Raw genomic sequence first — 19,707 nt, forward strand, 5'->3', positions numbered from 1 at the left:
GAAAATTAATTTTGTAAAATATATAAGTAAATTAGTATTAAAGATAAACATTTTTGGAAGGGCTGGAACCCCCTTTGGCCCCTTAAAAGTTCCATCCTTGTATATATATATATATATAGCAAAACCATATATATTTGCATAATGGAACCATAAAATCTTAATTGAAAGTTAAAATTACAACTAGATTTTCAGTAGAACTCGATATCATTAGATTGTATATATCATTCACAATTTCATTTTCAATCAAGCCCATTATCAGCCTTATAATTAAGAAGATCAGTTCTACCGGCCAGTCCGGATAAGGTTTAGCCCAAATGCATTTAAATGTAATCCACTCAAGTACTCAACCAATATCACTTGGACAGTTGGATTCTTGGACTGAATAAGAATTCCAGCCCATAAGCGAATGTAAACCCATTTGAGTTGAATCTCTATGTTAAGTACTTAGCATGTTCGTCAATCTTCATTATAAGCTTTATAAGTTCTGGTACGATCTATCATACATGATCAGTGAAAACATTTTTTTTCTTTTGTTTGTGTTAAAGGTAGCCTTTGTTATGGAAGAAAGCAAGAATACAAACTAAGAAGAGTTGTGAAATAAAGTAAAATTCCGTAGGACATAGCCTGATTAGGGAAAATGATGTCGAATTCTTCAAATAAAATGTTTACTAGAGTTTAGAAACCATTGTCATTGTCGTAGACTCGTAGTAGATTTATGATAATTTTGGTTGTGTCATTTTAACTCCCAACATTTATCTTAATTACTACTTGTTCTCCCTTTAAAACAAAAATGAATATTTAGTAGGATGATCCATCGCGAATCGTGACAGTATCATTAAGTATACGCCTCCAGAATGTACGAAGATCGATTCGATGAAGAACTAGAAGATCCTTTTATTAAATGCATCATTGATTCATAAGATGCATATGTGTTGGTAAGCTGGACAGCTCAACAAGTTAAAGATGAACTTAATGCTGTGTATACAGCCATGTGGTCCGAGTCATTTTCAGAGCCTTGCGGTGCAACTAGTCCCACCCTTCGTAACTCCCATCAACATTAACCAAGCATGCAATCTTGGCCCCCAACGTAGTATCCATGCCCAAATTGGATCTAATTAAAATTTCATAATTCTATTTTAAGTGCCTAAAGGGTAAATTGGATAAGAACTCCCAATCCTATTAATCCTCCAGCCCGACTAGTGACAAGGTGAATCTTAACCACCTAATAATCTTCTGATTATCTCAAGTTTGTCTTTAACAAGACTCGTACCTAGGATCCCTCTTAGAAAGTGGGGCCACTAGGCTATTATTCTATTACTAGTGCTCAGGCCCGTCCAGTTGACGGGTAGTTCTAAAATATATTAATCAAAGCTAAAAAATTAGAATTTAAGTATATTAACTCTCTATGACCAATATCACAATTTAATCAATACAAAACTAAAGAAGGAAACATATGAAAATTAACTTCATATAAATATTGATTACAGTTTACCTTTTTTTTTTCTTTTCCAACTTTAGTTAAATAAAAATTTTGCAGTTTGTTATATCTAAACTTACTACAAACACAAACAACAATTTTAGACTAAACAGTTTAAAGCTAAGCTCAACAAAAAGTGTATAATATATAATTTGAAAAATACATACCGATTCATCAACAAAGACCATCTCGAACCTTTTGATTTTCTTTGGGTTGTTCCACTCCGAAACAGTCCATACATGCTAACACGGATTCGTAGATGATGGTTAACATGTGTTGCCTTAAGATCTCTAAGATGAACTAATGTAGTCTTATTTTTTGTTGTTGAAAAAGAAGTCATAATGTGTCTATAATGGACAACAAACCAAATTAAAAGAGATATAATAATAATAATAATAATAATAATAATAATAGTAATAATAATAATATCAATAATAATACTAATACTAATAATATTAATAATGATAATAATAATTTAAGTTCATAATATATTGAATTTCATAAAAATGATAATCTTCAAAAATTTAAAAAATATTACTTGGTATAGGAGGAGGTCGAACCTTTTGGTAGTTGATTTTTTTTTTGTTTAGTCGTAGTTTTTTTTTTAAAACATATGTGAGGGTTTTTTTCTAGGTTGTATATATATATATATATAGATATATAATATAATTTTTGGGAAACTTTTAAGGATAAAAACATTGTTTTATTAATAATAAGGTCGGCCTTTAGATTTAATAATTAAAAAAATAGAGGATTAACTAAGAGAGAGTTTTAGGCTAAAAGAGGATGATTAGAGATGACAAGTATATCCCAACCTACTCTTTTAATTAAATTATGGATAGATGTATGTATTTTATGTATTACCCATGGTGGATCTTTTCCGTGCCTAGTTTTGTAACCATTTTTGAAATGGATATATTTAGAGATTAACATATGTACGTTAACATATACAAATTTAATTAAAGCTTTCGAACTTTGAGAAAGAGAATCCAAAATGAACACTTATTTCATTCGTTATGCACTGACTACTCCGTGATCAATAGATGCACAGGGGAATTTCATGAATGAAGAGATCAGCCTAAACTGTCTATTATCATATGAAAGCTAGTTCACTATATTTAATTGTAAAAAGGGGCGATTATTCTTAGAATGTAGATAATTTCATTTTGTAATGTAACTGTTTAGAACACCCTATAAATCGATGATTGTGATCCCTTTTTTCTAATAATCGATGATTTACAATAATTTGCTCGAGGATATAGATACTAGTTTATTTTGGACACTTTCTTAGTGCACTAGTTATTTTGAACCTCTACGCCAACATGTCATATGGTTTTTTGCGTTTATATAGATCGAGTGAACCACAATATTCACCTAGCGATGGCAACTTTATTGGATGTTCGTCAGATAAACTTTTAATAATTCCATTTTGTCGTGAATTTGTTACAATTAGTTAGACAGCGTGAAGTGAATTATTATTCTCTAGCCAGCTTTCATACTTTAATATGGTATGTACAAAACATGACCATGTGTTTTACAATTATTTGAATCGGCTAATAATTAGGGACATGTCCCATCTACTAATCTATCAATTAGTATGGAGTATATATTGTGTGATTTCTGCTAGCTTTTGGTACGTTATATATGATCGAAATGCTTGTAACTCCGAGACATGTATTTATATTTAGCGATTAACGTTGTCCTCCTTTTGTCCATTTTCTATCTCTTTCGAGAAAAACTGCATATAAAATCTTTGATCGAATGCTTCACATTAATTAAAATTGATTTTTACTTTTTTAATAATGCAGAGTTCTGTACAACTTTTCGTTTTCACTGTGTCCTACGGGTGGAGTAATTAATAGGAGGACTGGTGCTTAGCCCTCGCCAACCATTCATGTTTTCCATTGCAAGGCTAGTTCATAGCCAACTAATACAAATGTTTTTTTTAAAGCAAGTCACCCCCAATCTATAAATGTATGATTTCTGGCCATGACGGTTCAAGTAAAACCTTTACATTTGGTCCATAAAAGTAAACCATCGCAATAAATTCTACTGTATTTTACTAACATTTTATTAAATGATTATGTTTTCACATTATATTGTATACAACGATCAGGAAAAAAATACGGTTGAGCCCCTTCAGCATGAAATTTTTGCTCCACCTCTACTGTGTCATCCCTCCTACCATGTCGGTTTCTCTTGTGCATCACGTTTTTTTTTCAGTATGAAGGTGGAATGTGATGCTATTTACATGATTGTGGTTTACTGGTTATGAACCGGATGCGTTTTTAATTGTTTTAACAGTGATAAATTAACTTTTTGCATAGTCTTAATTAATAAAATATTTTTTCGTTTAAAAACCACAATCATCAAACTTATCTATCTAAATCTAAATTACATTATAAAAATGTCATTTTCATTTACTATTCTAGACATATCCACCTTTAATAACATATACCCTTAACTATTAATAAATACCCTATACATTTTACATCAATTAATTTTACACTAAATACAACATCACTGCTTCTAATGTCGGATATTTTAGTGTAATTGGATTAATTAGTTTGATCAGATATGTCATAATAATATATCATATAGGATTGGAGGTGCGGAGCGCACGTCTTTATGAATTTATTATTACCTTAGGGGCGAAACCCCTAAGGTACGGGGGTCCGGGGGCAACGTCCCTGGGAGCGGGGTCCAAAAATTAAATTTTCGGAACTCAAGAGAGCAAAATTGGCAATTCAAAAACCTTGTAAAAACTGCCGTTTTGACAGTTCATGGACCAACGTATTGTATATATCAATATATATACATCCTGTATGTTTTTTTGATATACTCTTTTTTTCTTTTTCTCTGGCTCTTTTCTCTCAAACTCATCCACACAGAAAATTCTTAATCTTTGATTGTATCCGACTTAATAGTTTGGGTGAACCGCCAAATTGATTCAATCTGAAAGCGTTTACGTGCCTTCAAAGATTGATCACATCCGGTTATTTGTTTGTTTATTGCAAATTTCCCCAACATCCAACACCGTCATCACCGTTGCTATCCGTCACCGCCATTACTACACCGCCATATCGCGTAGACATATGGCTAATATAAAGATAAGTAGATAACAGTATGATACGTTTAGTAAATTGGAAGTAATCACGTACTGTAAAAGTTTAATTAGCATTAAATTATTTTCGAAGTATAAACTCCCATCCGGAGCAATTAAACCGTAATATATAAGACGTCGGAAAACTTTGCCGAGTCAAGAACAATTAACACACATAAATATCAAAAAACTTAATTACACACTAATACACACACACACATATATAGCGTTAACTAAAAAAGATAAAACTTAATAATTAATCATCTTATGAGATCAATCAGCAGGCTTTAAGAGGCTTTCCACACAAACAATCATTAAAACTAAACGACGACGCTTCAAGGTGTTCAAACCAGTTCACTGCAGGTATTTTACCACACAGATGGTTATGGCTCAGATCAAGATGACCGATATAAGAAGCCGAAGATATCGATTTGGGAATGCTTCCTTTCAGCTTGTTATACGATAAATCGATCATCATGAAGTACGATCTCGCACCGAAAACATCAGGTATGTTTCCTTCTATTGCATTTCTACTTAAATTCAATATACTAATTCGAGAAGTCAATAAAGTCGCCGGGATTTGGCCTGAAAATAGGTTTCCGTCGAGATTTAAAGTACCTAAAACCGCCATTTTTCCAAGTGATTCAGGAATCAGTCCTGAAAAACGGTTTAGCGATAGATCTAGTTCGGCTAAACGATAGATATAGGTGATAGTTTCAGGAATCGGTCCGTAAATTCGGTTGCCGCTTAGTAATGAACGGCTGAGCATTCGAAGCTTCCCGAAGTTTCTAGGAATCGTTCCGGAGATCATGTTGTTGCGGAGATCTAGATGTTTCAATGAGGATAGATTTGGTAATGATCTAGGTATCCTACCGGTGATTTTGTTATCCGCGACGTTGAGCACGGTTAGCCGTGTGAGTTTGCCGATATCGTAAGGGATTTCGCCGGTGATTTGGTTGCCGATGAGGTCGAGAATGCGGAGAAAAGGTAAAGTTGAGACACAAGGAGGTATAATACCGGAAATGCCCTTCCAGTCGGCTATAATTATACTTGATAGTCTTTTAAGCTTGCAGATAGCCGGAGAGATTGAACCGGTCATGTGCCCGGTTCTACCAACTTTCTGGAAAAGCGGATCTTCTGACTCTCCACGAAGATTTATATCTGCGACCCGTTTAGTAGTTGGGTCACATGTTATACCGTACCATTTGTTGCAGCAATCGTTGCCCGTCCATGATTTGAAGATGCCCAAGTAAGGCTCGTGTAAGTTAGCTTTGAATGCTAGCAATGCCGCCCTATCTGACGGTGGACAAGCATTCACCGTCGCTCCGACATACACAAGTAGGGCGGCTGCAATCAACCACATGGAGTTACACATATATTTATTTCTCTTTTGAATTTGGAGACGAATTACACATTATACATTTAGGCGACTATATATGCATGTTTTTCGTGTATGTGAATAACGACAAGGTACGTGCATGTGGGGTGGGGTGGAGTGTCAGTTGCAAGTTGAGTGGGTTTAGCTATTTATCAAGATTTAACTAATAATCAAATAGATAAAAAGAAAAGGTAGCTAGCTAGGATAATTCATCACATCGGTTTAGCTTATTTAGTCATCCGGTTTATACATATTCAAACAAACGTGGTTTCGATCCCTGATAACCTCTACACGAGAGGTTTTGGTTGTGGTCTTACTTTGATGCTTAGTCATCGTTGAATATAATACGGCATGGTCAAAACATTGTTATGCATTACAGTATACTATAATAAATATGCAATTTGATAAATGCATGAAATGATGTGGTACATAATTATCACTTCTAGTGAGGTGAAGTTCTATCAATGCAAACAAATTGTTTTTCTCTCTAAGGTCACTCTTTATGGGAGCCGTTTCTTTCTTGATATTTACCCACTTCTTCCACTATTTATTAATTTTTTCTCTTCAAAAACACCCCAAGAATACCTCCTTCCTTATACGACCACTTCTTCCCCACTTCTTTCACTATTTATCTATTATTTTATCCCTTTTTGTTTTTTTAATACAAAATTAGACTAACTTAAATTATAAATATTTATACTATTTTAATAAAAATCTAGATACAAGTTTTGGGGGTTGGAAGTATAATTTTTAAAACTACAAGAATTATTTCGTAAATATTCAAAACGTCCAGAGGTTAAATGATAAATGCAAAAAAAGTCTAGGGGTTAAAATTATAATCAATATTAAATTATTTTATATTATATCAACTTCTTCAGGTACAATATATACATACATATATGTATACAAATTTCATAAACTTTTTTTTTTTATTTCGGAAGCTTATTTGGCCCATCGAACCCCACCTCCACACCAAAACGCTCGTCCAAACTTGGAATAAACCACCGAGACGCATGGAAAGACGCAACCCTGCTATTTTCGAATTCCCTTGCTTTCGCGTCGGACGTCGGCCGACGTCCCTATAAGGACCGGCCTAAAAGGCTACCCAATGGGCTCGTCTTTTGCTTCGTCCGGTGTAGAGGCACAAGTCCACACCATTGGGTGGGATTCGTCCCTGGCTTGTTCGCATGATTCATCCGATGCAGTCGTTCCTATAGGGACGAGAGGGAGCGGGGCATTTGTTTGTTTGTTTGTTTTTTTTTTGAAATTCCACGGCTAATTAAGGTAGAAGACAAACAAGTGTAAGTTTGGAAAGTTGGAAAAATAGGCCCCTTATCTGCCATTTTTACCAAAATTGGTTCATAGAAGTGTCACTTTTAGTCCTTAACGGCTATTTTTTGTAGCAATCAAACACATTTTATTATCAAAACACATTACATGATTAAAACATATAATTAAAGAAGACATTACATGGATAAAACACGAAATACATAATAACGATTCGATTACTCGTCATCATCTTTGATAGACATTTTTCCTAAGCCACGTGAGCGCTTTCATCAAGCCACCACTTGTCGTGTTGTGTGCATTTGACTTCCCACGTAGTTTTGTCTTCCACGCAATTGTCGTGGTACGATTTGGCCCAAGTGCATTGGTCACCCAGCGTGTGACATGCCTAAAAAACATCACAGACCACCCTCTTGACCCTTTTGATCTCATCCTGCAGAAACAAAGAATATATCTCTTCGTGTTTCGAGACCTTGCAGCCTGGTGCTTGTATTGCCTCAACTTGTTGCTCACATTGTCGCCTTTTTTCCCTTAGGTAACCCATGACCCTAGAGAGTTTAGTTTGAAGGAGGATGTTCTCTTTAATATGAGCCATGTTTTGTGTTTTCATCTCATCTTCGGTCAGACGAAGTCGGTGAACATTCTTCTTGAGGATGTCATTCGGTTAGAAATAGTGAGTGAGTTTGTAGAATAATGAAATTTGTAATGTTGATGAAACTAAATTGTGTTGTGGGTTGGTATTTATAGAGTGACATTCCAGCTAGTCGTTAAGGGACTGGAAGTGTAAATATTTTGAATTCAAACGTTGGAGGGACTAATTGTGTAAATATTTTGAATTTTGAACGTTGGCGGAGCGTCTTTTAGTTTAGCTATAAATACTGGCTCCTTATCAGATATTTCTTATCAAAACTCAAACTTTTATACATCTGTACTGGCTTCTTCATCAAATTTCCCATCTCATAAACCACCAATGAATGTCGTTCAAGTAGATGACAGTATCATGACTGATATCCTCGACTACCAATTGTTCAAAGAGGAACTTGTTGCAATTGGTCGAAAACTAAATGCGAATAAGCAATGGTGTCAAGAACAAATCGATTATATACAAACCGGGTATTGTACTGATCTTGAGTGTCAATACTCTACTTATTTGCAAGGGAAGATCGACAAGATTCAAATTGCTATGAAAAAAAGTGCTTGTGCGATCATCACCTTGGACCATTTGATCATAACTGCCAAAACAGTTTATGAAATGAAGATTTAAGTTTTTAACATGTACGAACTTTTATGTCGTAATGATTTTTTTAATAAATTGTGTAGTGTGTTTTCTTTATTTTAAGTAATGTAATGTTTTTTTAATGTGTGTTCTTTTAAATAAATCAATGGTTGTTTTTATTTTTAATGAAGTGTTTTTTATTTGTGTATGTTTTAGTTTGTTATAATTTTTTAGGGTTAAAAGTGTAAAGTTTGGATAAAAGGGTTGAATTAAATAACTGGTAGGTCCAAGACTAGTACTTGAAGGAAAGAGGCTGGCGAATAAGAAAAAAAAATATTCTCAAAATTTAAAAAAATTATTCCCATGTCAGAGAATTTATATTTATTGCCAGTAAAGTTCAATTCCTTGCTTGAAGCTTACCCTATCAAATTAAGTTCCCTGAATTTTGGTGGTTTTGTATAAGTTAAATAACTTTTGAAAGCAGATCTCTACTCCATATATATATATGCAATTAATATGGGGTTTGTCTCATCTAATTAAGATAGGATCGTCAAGGATCTGCTATAGTTAAATGCTGACTATCTATTTGGTGGTTGTCATCATCATAATAATGGAGGCAAAACTTATTTATTCGCAGAGCTAGGGATGAAATAAAACTTTCATATTTGACAAATCATTAATTAGTATACTAAAGTGTTTATATTCGTATTCATACACAAAAGTTGTCCATGATGAGAATCATTCTCGTCATCGGTTTTGAGTTGAATATATGGGAAGTCATTGATCATCCCCATATATGTCCTAATTCTTAACATTAATTTGCCGATTATATATTACAAACTACAAAGATTAATGTTCCTGCTTAATTATATGCAATAAAGGATTAGCAATTTAGCATATCATTGATGTACGTACGAATAATTCTTATCAACTAGGTGACTAACTTATATAAGTTTAAGTGTTTAACAAGGATACTTCACTCCGCACGATAAATGGCAATGATGGTCCATGGAGGAAATGAGGAGGAAATCATGGATTGAATACATTATTATACATGTTACATGTCTACATGTCGCATTCAGGAAGCGGGTCTACTACCATTTAGCTTTAAAGACTTTCCTTCCATGAAATGATGTGACTTGGCGTCTAGGCCCATTAAACTTTTTTCTCATCTTCATTAGATCGATATTTGGTTTGTTAAATGATTGGGAACGACTCAAAGAGCACATTATTGTTGTTTATGTATGAACTCGTAAAACTTGTTATTGGGTGAAGCGGTAATAATTTAGTTGCATGATAACTTATATGACTAACGATTATTGATGATGTCTAACTACATACAATAACAATTATGTAAAACTTTATTAACATGGTAGATATTTGATAGCTTGGTTTGAATAAGAGAAATACACCAGTCCCAAATAAGTCGTAGAAGAGCCGCATGGAGAAATTGAATTTCTTTTAAATAAAATAAACTTAAAAAAAGTATTGAAAATCAATTAAATGGGACAATTTAAAGTGGCTTCTTAGTGTAGTGAGAATGGTTTTCCAAGGTTGATCAGGGGTGTTCTATTAATGATTTGTAAAGTATTTATGTATACTATCTTATAATAATTATTACTTTCTCTCTCATAAAAGTGTTAAATGAAAAATTATTTTATCCTTTATAAATTAATTTACATCATTAATCCTTTATCTTCTAAATTATATCTACTATCATTTTACATCAATTACATTTACACAAATTACTTACAGAGTTGTACCCACCACGACCACCATCACCACCGCCAATCGTCGTCACCACCAAACCGTCGCCGCATCGCGCGGATTCAATGCTATAATAAATAAATATTATAACAAGATAACTAAAAATGTAACTTTACAGTAAAAACACTTTTAAGTGAGAAAAGCATAAAAACATTAAAAAAACTAACATAAAACTAACATAAAATATAACTAATTATCGATATTTAAGTGTTTAAAAACGCATTAAGCCATCAAAACTGCATTTTTTTGATTTATGCATCCATATAATGAATATGCATTCAAGATAAATTGCACAAAACAAAAAACGGCCTCTAATTCCATCTTTATGAATCAAATAAATATATTTATATATCTAAACAAAACGGTGACTTTCTCCGTTTCCACAAACTTTTCCCGCAAAATTACAAGCGTATCTCAGAGTCAGACGATTCTCATCAATCTAGAATAGAACTCTAGAAATCTCGTCTAAAGGAAATAAGTCCATGAAGCCCAACCAGCCCATTACTAGATGTGCCCGTTACCTAACAAAGACTGGACTTTGCACCAAACCAAACACAGCCTAAAACATAAAAACCCACGTTAAAGCAAATTATGTGGGATATGTTTTTTTTCCATAGGAACGACGAACAAGTCAAATTTCAAATGAGCCTGGTCAAAAACTTTTGCTAAAAAGCAGGTCAAACAGGATGAATGTTGCAAGAACTGTATGTCTAAGTCTAACGCTTAAATCTTTCTAAATCGTTTCTATAAAAAAAAATTAATAATACTAATAATATATTAAAAAAAAACTAGATTAGATATTTAGATAGTAATAAGAAAGTTTTGCTATCATATGACAAATAAGTTTCCCCCGTGTATGCGTTATTGCACCATGCCACCTGATTCATAATTAATTAAAATTAAACAGTCCGCTTCAACCCAAAGCTCTTTTGATCCATTATCCAAACCAAATGATCCATCCACTTTGCTATCATTAGCTAACTTAAAATAACGTTAAAACCTGGTTTTGAGTTTCAACTTTCAAGTATCGAACCTTGGAGTCCTCATCCAAAGGAATATAGGCCATTTCCTTGCATGGGTCAAAGAGACTCTATTCGGCACTTTTGCTGAAGATGTTATGCATACTTGCATAGCACCCACGTAAACTTCTACTAAAAGAGGAGTAATCCCGAACTTCATGAGACCTGGTCCAATTGAATCACCAAACAAAATGAAAGAGAAGAACCAGAGCCAGAAGCAGAACCGTGGGTGTGATTTTGGCTGCAACACCCCATCCGTATTTGTTGAATATCCACCGACTTAACAACATTGAGAACGCCATTATTCCAGTTGCAGATGAGAAATCACTATGAAAGAAGAGTATTCATTTGGACTAGGAAACTGAAATATCAAAACTTGTGTCACGAGCCAAGATAACAAGTTTGTGAACAAATTAGTCATGTTTGTGCCTTAAAGTTGTAAAATCTAACTCGTAACCACTCCTTCTGCTGGTCCAAAAAACTTCAATTTTTTTGTATTGATATATGTATTCTTAATATTAAATTCGTAAACGGTAACTACAAAATAATTAGACCTGTGCAAAATTATGCTTTTTTCTTTAACATGTTATGTTTAAAAAGAAAATCAATCTTTTAAGATACCTCACAAAATTAGTCAATCATCAACTTTACATATAAAAGTCATCTAACTCGTGGAAAAGATGGAACAATAAGAAATTCACATCTATACTTCATGGAAAAATGACCTGTAGGTAAAAGATTGGAGCCGATTGAGCTTTGGAACAGCCTTTTTAATCACATATTAGGACTTTAGTACAACCAATAGGCTCAATAAAGCCTAAAAGACCGTTTCAAACACACGACTGATTGTGCATTTCTCATCAGGGCTGCAAATGAGCGATCATGAACTCAACTTAACTCAATTTCTTCTCGTTTGCGTCCCTTAATACAACCAAGGGTCGGTAAGATGATAACGGAAGTTAAACACTCTTCAAACAACTATTTTAATGTTTTACCTGAGCTTTGAGCTACGATTTCATGTAACCTCAACAAGATTAGTGCTAATACCGTATCCTACAACCAACGTGGCTAGAACCCTGATATATGGAAAGAACGCCAAGAACTTTAAACTCTCGGCTCTCCATTGTGGTCATGTTAGTTTTTTCCTGCAATTAGAGAATTGGGTAATGACTAATGACATATAAGTAAGCAACTAATATAAGAAAATATGTCATTTAAAACTTAAGTGTTACCTTATTCTTCTTGCTATGGGTAGGAAGGGGAACATGTGCATTTACCCACCAATAAAGACCAGAAATTGCAAACCCCATAAGAGCGACTATGCTCATCATATACTTCAAAGAAATGGCCCATCCATCTACTCCAGGTCCCAAATGTTTTCTCATGTTCGAAAAGCACTTCATTATAAGTCCAGAAAAGATCAAAACGACATTGGCTCCCAGTCCAAATAGAGGGTAGAATATCTTCGCTTATATCTAAGTAGTTATCTGTTTTTTATGAGGGTAAAAGCAACATAATACAAATGCATTAGCCTAACGTTAGCAAAAACTAAAATGTATGCTGGGCCATCCCCCACAAACAAAACTAGTGATGACAAATAGAACAAATGACGATTTCATCTAAGAAACATTAGAAGATTAATTCACTTCAAACGAACATTAGTTTAAAATGGGTTGGTGTTACTTGCCTGCAACCAGTTAAAAAACAAAGGCATGGACAATGCACCACATCCATATTTCATCAACTAGAAGTTGATTTCAATTATACTTGATCCACGACTCTTGTAAGAGTAAGTATTTAAGTATGCTATTTTCCTTCAAAAGCATTTGTTTCTCTTTTCTTATGCATTTACAACCAGATTAATAATGATCAAACAATTAAAACATGATTCAATAGTATACGTAGCAATTTTGGCTCATTTACTAATGACTGGGTCAAACAGCTTGAAAGTGAGCCAAAAGTCTACGTTTATTTTCTCAAGTCTGCAATCTCCTAAATCGGTTACTTCACTATCTAGCACATTCTTATAAAAATGTTCAAGTAATCATAAGTTCATACTAATACACATTATTATTTACTCCTTAACAGGTCAACAACTCAACTTGTTTTGACCCTCACTTACAATTGACCCATTAACCTAACCTGTTTTGACATGTTACCAAACCCAACCCAACCCGCCCATCTTGACATGTCTATTCAGTAGCAATCTCAAATAAGCATCATAACTCAAATTAAAAAAGAAAAAGATAAGGGGGAAAAGGTTGTTACTAATAACTCGATAGTATGAGTGGCAGCTTATTTGCCAATGATTGGGTCCAATAGCTTGAAAAAACGAATTGGCGATAACCAGCAACTGCACTTTTTCCTGATGATGAGTGGTCAAATATCAATGCTCTAATACCAATTGCTACGTATTGGGTAAGAATTCCTTGTTCATAATCAAAAAGTAAAAGGAAATAACAAATAGCTCCAGTAATTTGAGAAATTATGGGTCTTCTAAAGTCCAAAACTCCAAGATAACTTACGCCTAAATTCCAACCCCTCGCCCTAACAAACCAAATAATACTAAGTCAGTTACTAAATAAAACCAACTGTTAACCAATTTCAACGAGCACCCGGACCCCCTCCCCCCTCCTTTGGGTTGCTTCATACCAGACAAGTACAGGAAGGCTATAAAAGTTGCAGTGAATTGGCATCTGTAAGAGCTAATGCAAGAAACTACACAATTTCCTGAACGGAGTAGCTTGATAGAAACTAAAATTGTAGCTTGCATATTCTAATTAGCTACAAAGAAGTTTGAAGTGATCCCGGTAGCTAATCTTGATGCAACACTATCTCATATTGAGTTCAGATTATACCATTCTACAATGTAACTGAAATATGGATAAATTTCAGCCATACATCCCTTCTATGTGTGGTAATAACAGTTTGGAGACACCAAGATATACATATGCAGGGCAATGAATACCTACAGGTATGAAATTATGCTATGATTATTTTGTGATATCACAAGGTTATTTCTTTCATAATGAAGTTTTTGGCTTATAACCAGCATCTCTACAAGAGCACACACCGTCCTTAAAAAGATGTAGACATTCAGTGTCCCTAACAGTAATCTCTCTTCTAACAACTTTGGAGATAAACTTTACCATATCATGACAATCTCGACACATATACAGATTTTTCGTTACTCGTATAGGCATGCCAGGAGCAGTATTTATAAGCCCAAATCCAATGGCCAATTTTTCACTATGTCCACACAAAATATCCGCTTTAGAAGCATCAACCAAGTCTCTATTAAACTCATCGCAGCACATTTTCTCATCAAAACCATCCAAAACTGCACTTATTTCTTGCATCTGAGGATGACTTTGATCACCGGTAAGAAACGCATGAATACTTCCCTTCACTTCCACCCAACTACATCCCGGGTCTACTGTCACCCCCTTGTCTCTCATTAGCTTTTTTAACCGGCCAACTTCATCCCATTTGCCTGTATCAGCATAAAAATTACACAAAAGTGTAAAATACCCAACACTTTCTACTTCACTTATATCAAGCAAATTACATGCAGCAAGTTCGCCTAACTCAACCTGCCTCTGGATTCTACACACATTTAACAACGCTCCCCATATTGCCTGATCAGGTTTTATAGGCATATTTTTAATGAACCGATGAGCTTCTTCAAGTTTTCCGGCCCGTCCTAGTAAATCAATTAGACAAGCATAATGTTTGAGATTGGGAACGATTCCGTAACTTTCTTTCATACTCTTGAAATACTCTAACCCATTTTCTACCATCCCAGATCTACCACAAGCACGTAATAAAGAAATAAATGTAACAGGGTCGGGTTCTACACCTAATGTTACCATTTTATTAAATAACTTAATAGCGCCTTGCCCGTTTCCTCTTTCAGCATAGCCGGTTAACAATATATTCCAAGAAATGATGTCTTGAAGTCGTGAATTGAATTGGTTCCATGCGGTTTCCATACTTCCACACCTCACATACATGTCAAGAAGTGCATTAGGAACATATCCATCAAACCCTAGCCCATTTCTTAAGGCGTACGTATGTATCTCCTTTCCGGTCATCAAAGCTCCTATTTTACCACATACAGAAAGGATAGAAATTATAGTAATTGAATTTGGGATTAAGCTAGCTTTCAACTTTCTAAAGAAAGTAAGAGCCTCAAGATTCCGATTGTTCGTATGTAGACCGAGGATTATTGAAGTCCAAGATATGACATTCTTGTTGGGAATGAGTTGAAAGACTTCCAAAGCCTTATCAATAAGTTTACATTTGGAGTATAGATCGATTAAAGAATTAGAGACAATGACGTGTGAAATTAGTCCAGTCTTTCTAGCATACTCATGTAGCTCGACCCCCATATTTAAGAGATTTAATGAAGCACACGCAGAGATAACACAAGCAATAGTGATTTCATCAGGCACAACACCTTCTATCTTCATATTCTTGTATACTTCCACAGCCTTTTCAGGTAGCCCGTTTTTCTCATAACCAGAAATCATGGATGTCCATGATACCACATCTTTTGATTCAATTCGGGTAAAAAGATTTTCCGCTTCTTCCCAAGCTCCCACACTAGAATATAGCTGTATTAACGAGTTATCAATGGAAACGTCTTTTCTAAACTCACGTTTTGTAACATACCCATGAACGGTTTTTCCTAACCTCTCATCACCAACAAACTCACACGCAGATATCACACTAGTCATGGTCATTAAATCCGGAACCACAAAGCACTCAAGCATGTCAAGATACAGTTGCAACCCTTCCAAACACTCGTCATTTTCAAAATACCCCGAAATCATTGCATTCCAAGATATCGTATCCTTGACACTCATTCTATCAAAAACCAACCTTGCAGTAGACACATCTCCACATTTTACATACATACTAACCAAAGAATTACACACATCAACAACCAGCCAAAACCCGAATCTCAAAACATGAACATGAACCTCTCTCCCCCTATCCAAACTACGTACCGCCCCAATACTCCTCAACACACTAGCAAAAGTATACACATCGGGCTGAATCCCAGCCCACAACATTCTTTGATACAAGTCGAAACTCTCATCAAAGTATCCACATTTAGCATACCCGCCAATCATAACATTCCAAGAAAACACATTTCTGTCAGACATTTTACCAAACACATACCATGCATTACCCAAGTCACCAAACCTAACAAACATACTCAACAAAGAATTCCCAAGTCTCAAACTCAAAAGGGTATTGGAATCTTTAATCAAAGAATAAACTTGACGACTTTCGGGCCCTGCTCGCTTTCGTTCGCAGAGATCGATAACTGAAATAAAAGTTTCTTCTTCTATACAGATATGAACTTTCTGCATAGTGGTTAACAGGGCTATAGCTTGTTTTAAGTTGCCATGAAGACAGAGGTCAGAAATGAGGGAATTGGGGTCATCAGTGTTGATTGAATCAGTAGTGAATGATGATGATGATGATGATATCTTGTGGGCTTTTTTAGTAAGGGAGTATTTGGTATGGGGGTTTGATGGAATTGAGAGAGTTTGATTTGGTTTGGAGAGATTATGGGTATAGTAGGTATGATAGTGAAGAGAATGATGTGAAGAAAGTTGAGTGTGGGTTTTAGAAGAGACAGCCATCTGTGTTGTGTTGTGTTGTGTTGCGGATGATACTTACAAGGTCAGGGTTTTGCCTCTCATTCCATTTTTGGTTTCAGTGGAGTTGGCAGGTTTTAAATAAAAAAGGCTTATTTACACTAATCAATAAAAAGGTTTTAATTGGTTTTTTTAGGGAGTGGTTTCGGAGTTTTTATTTGTTAGTTTCTCTTTTAAGGGTCATAGGTTCAAATATTACCATATTTAAATGTGATAAAGGGGCTTTAGTAATGACTATCCTTGTATCAGCGCGATACGGTGGGGTATAGGAAAAAAAAGCTGATTAAGTAGTGGTACCGTGTTATGATATCAATGTATTATTCAACTTAAATGTTTCTTAGTTCGGCTGAAAGTGAAAACCGCCGTTGTTGTTTTAGAGTGAGCGTTTTTTATGTTGATTGATTATTAAATCCAGTAACGCATGTGAGCTTTTTTGGTATACTATGTGAGCAACTACAGAGAAGAGAAAGGAAGGGGCACGCGTAAGGTTTTTTTTTTTGAAGGGTATTTTTGGAATTTCAGGTATAAAGTGTTTGATGGTAATATAGATTAAAAGAGATTTTAAAGGTAGAGTGTTAAATTTTAGAGGGGTAATTTGTTTATATAGATAGTATAGATATACAATTACACATGAGAGAGCAAGCTTTTTAGAGCATTGCTAAGTTTGAACCCGACATGGATGTATCAAAGTTAGTTTTGTTAGTCATTTATGCATTATGCTTTAAAAAAAATTGGTTTCTTTACAATGTAAGTCCAGTAAAAAAAACGTTAAGAAAAAAAATCAAGTAATTTTTGGAGTTTCTATATTATTACATGAAAACCATCTTCAAAATCATCAATGTCAGTAAAAGGAAAAAAAGAGTTGAGCATTTATATATTTAGACATTTGAAAACAAGATTTGACACAAAAATAGAAGTGTATACGTGTATCAGTGTATCTCAATGAAGTCTAGAAATCTCATCTAAAAAAAATACGTCCATGAAGGCTGAGTAGCCCATTTCTAGATGTTTCCCATTGCCTAAGAAGGTTAGGCGTCTGGAGTCTGGACTTTGCACCAAACACGGCCTAAGAGTATCAGGTAGTTAAGTAATCGAGAACCATCCAGAACGACACTTCAGTGTTACATCAGTTTTTATCATTTCATTAGTTTTTATCTGTTATGGATGCAGAATGCAAAACATTATTTTTTTTATGAACTTTTATCAATTATACAAATTAGTTTTTAAACTACTTTTTAATCAATAATATATTAATAAAAAAACATAAATAATAAGTATAATAATACATTGATAAAATAAAACAAAAAGACATTAACAACGAAAATACAGTAGTAAATCTGATGAAGTATTATCGATCAAAATAAAACTATATACAATTTCTCATATGAATTAAGAAAACAACTCCTTTTTTTTCACAGAAGGCAAATTTCAAATTAAGTAAACTTGAAACAAAACAAAAAAAAAAACCTTACATATATACTTACCGGTAATTTCATCATCATCAGATTAAACTAAAAAAATTGCTTTATTATACAATACTAGCTAATCATCCCGGGTTCAACCCGGGTTAATTTATAAATAAATAAATCGAATTCTACTCGGGTAACTTTAAAATATGTTATCATGTTAAAATGTATGATAACAAAGTTAAATAAATTGAAAAGTTGTGATAAGTTATTATGTAAATAATGTAACTAAACGGAAACAGAACTTGTGTAGCTGTACACACATGTTGAAACACATACGGGTAGTAAAAACAAAAAGTAAAACATATACTAAAAGACACCATAGTTTCGGCCTATTATAACGTAAATTAAGGTGATTAAAATCTTACATAATAGTATGAATATTTAATAAAAATCTATATTAATGAGATATATTTAAAAAAGTAGGATATTTTAAATTTTAAATCAATAAATTATAATGATGTCATAATTAATTGAAATGATGCATAAGAATACACAATTTTTTAAAATTTTAGGTCATCACAATTTTCCTTTATTTATATAATAGATTATAAAATCTAAATATAGATACAAGCATTAAAGGTCACTAGCTAGTATATGAAGAAATTCATAATAGTTTAATAAGAACCAAATATCCTATATTAAATTAGAACAGACCATGCATTAAATAATTAAATAATATAGTGGACCGGTTTCACTAAATTCCAAGGAAACAATTGAATGTCGAATACCGGCATAAACATCAAGAACCCCGATAAAGAATTCTTCAACGAATGGGGAGTTATGGAAGAAATTCTATACCGACTGCCAACAAAACTATCGGGATTCGGCATATTCACTCTATACCCAATGCTCTAAAACATGTAAACCCATGTTAAAGCAAATTATGCACGATCAACACGAATATTGTTTTTTATTTTATTTTTTTCCTAAGGAATAATGAGGCATGTGATTATTAATTTAGTATGTTAAAAATATCTCTATTTAAAAAGTTGTCATATTAAATGTATATATTATTTTGGAAAATTTTAAATTACCACCTATTTTTATGCATATTTATATAAAAAAAAAATACACGAGTAAAAGTAATATTATTAAAATGAGAAGCAAACTTTCAACAACAAAATGTATCTATATGATTAAAGATGGAATTAAATGACAATAATACAAATGCAAGTTAATTATATATAAAAGAATGACCCCAATGTTTTTAACACGTCGTAGGTTTGAGTCCCAAAAACGACGTCAATGTTTGAGCATAAAATTATAGGCTCGGTGATGTTCACAGTGGCGATTCTAGCTTATGCTTAGGGGGTTTAATG

At 33.8% G+C, this 19,707-nt stretch overlaps 3 protein-coding genes across 5 annotated transcripts; all 3 read right to left on the minus strand.

Moving 5' to 3' along the window:
• Positions 1 to 4,736: 4,736 nt before the first annotated feature.
• LOC122608788 (DNA damage-repair/toleration protein DRT100-like) lies at positions 4,737 to 5,992 on the minus strand. The gene has a single exon (XM_043781874.1). The coding sequence runs from the start codon at positions 5,953 to 5,955 to the stop codon at positions 4,858 to 4,860; it is 1,098 nt and encodes a 365-aa protein (XP_043637809.1). The 5' UTR covers positions 5,956 to 5,992; the 3' UTR covers positions 4,737 to 4,857.
• Positions 5,993 to 11,003: 5,011 nt separating this feature from the next.
• Positions 11,004 to 13,298, minus strand: LOC122597634 (ADP,ATP carrier protein 2, chloroplastic-like). 3 transcript variants are annotated; one of them, XR_006323444.1, is made up of 4 exons: positions 12,480 to 13,298; positions 12,243 to 12,392; positions 11,973 to 12,168; positions 11,004 to 11,608 (listed from the first exon to the last, which is right to left on the minus strand). XR_006323444.1 is itself a non-coding variant. In XM_043770211.1 (2 exons), the coding sequence occupies exons 1-2, from the start codon at positions 12,648 to 12,650 to the stop codon at positions 12,288 to 12,290; spliced, it is 276 nt and encodes a 91-aa protein (XP_043626146.1). In that variant the 5' UTR covers positions 12,651 to 13,132; the 3' UTR covers positions 12,131 to 12,287. The 3 variants fall into 3 exon arrangements, 1 of the variants encoding a protein (XP_043626146.1); XR_006323443.1 differs by having other exon boundaries at positions 11,973 to 12,392; XM_043770211.1 differs by lacking the exon at positions 11,004 to 11,608 and having other exon boundaries at positions 12,131 to 12,392; positions 12,480 to 13,132.
• Positions 13,299 to 13,822: 524 nt separating this feature from the next.
• Positions 13,823 to 16,952, minus strand: LOC122597625 (pentatricopeptide repeat-containing protein At1g15510, chloroplastic). Its single transcript, XM_043770202.1, has one exon. It carries the CDS (start codon positions 16,902 to 16,904, stop codon positions 14,271 to 14,273), a length of 2,634 nt encoding a protein of 877 aa, XP_043626137.1. The 5' UTR covers positions 16,905 to 16,952; the 3' UTR covers positions 13,823 to 14,270.
• Between the last annotated feature and the right edge of the window lie 2,755 nt (positions 16,953 to 19,707).

This window comes from Erigeron canadensis, chromosome 1 (genome assembly GCF_010389155.1).
Source record: "Erigeron canadensis isolate Cc75 chromosome 1, C_canadensis_v1, whole genome shotgun sequence".
Lineage (NCBI taxonomy): Eukaryota > Viridiplantae > Streptophyta > Magnoliopsida > Asterales > Asteraceae > Erigeron > Erigeron canadensis.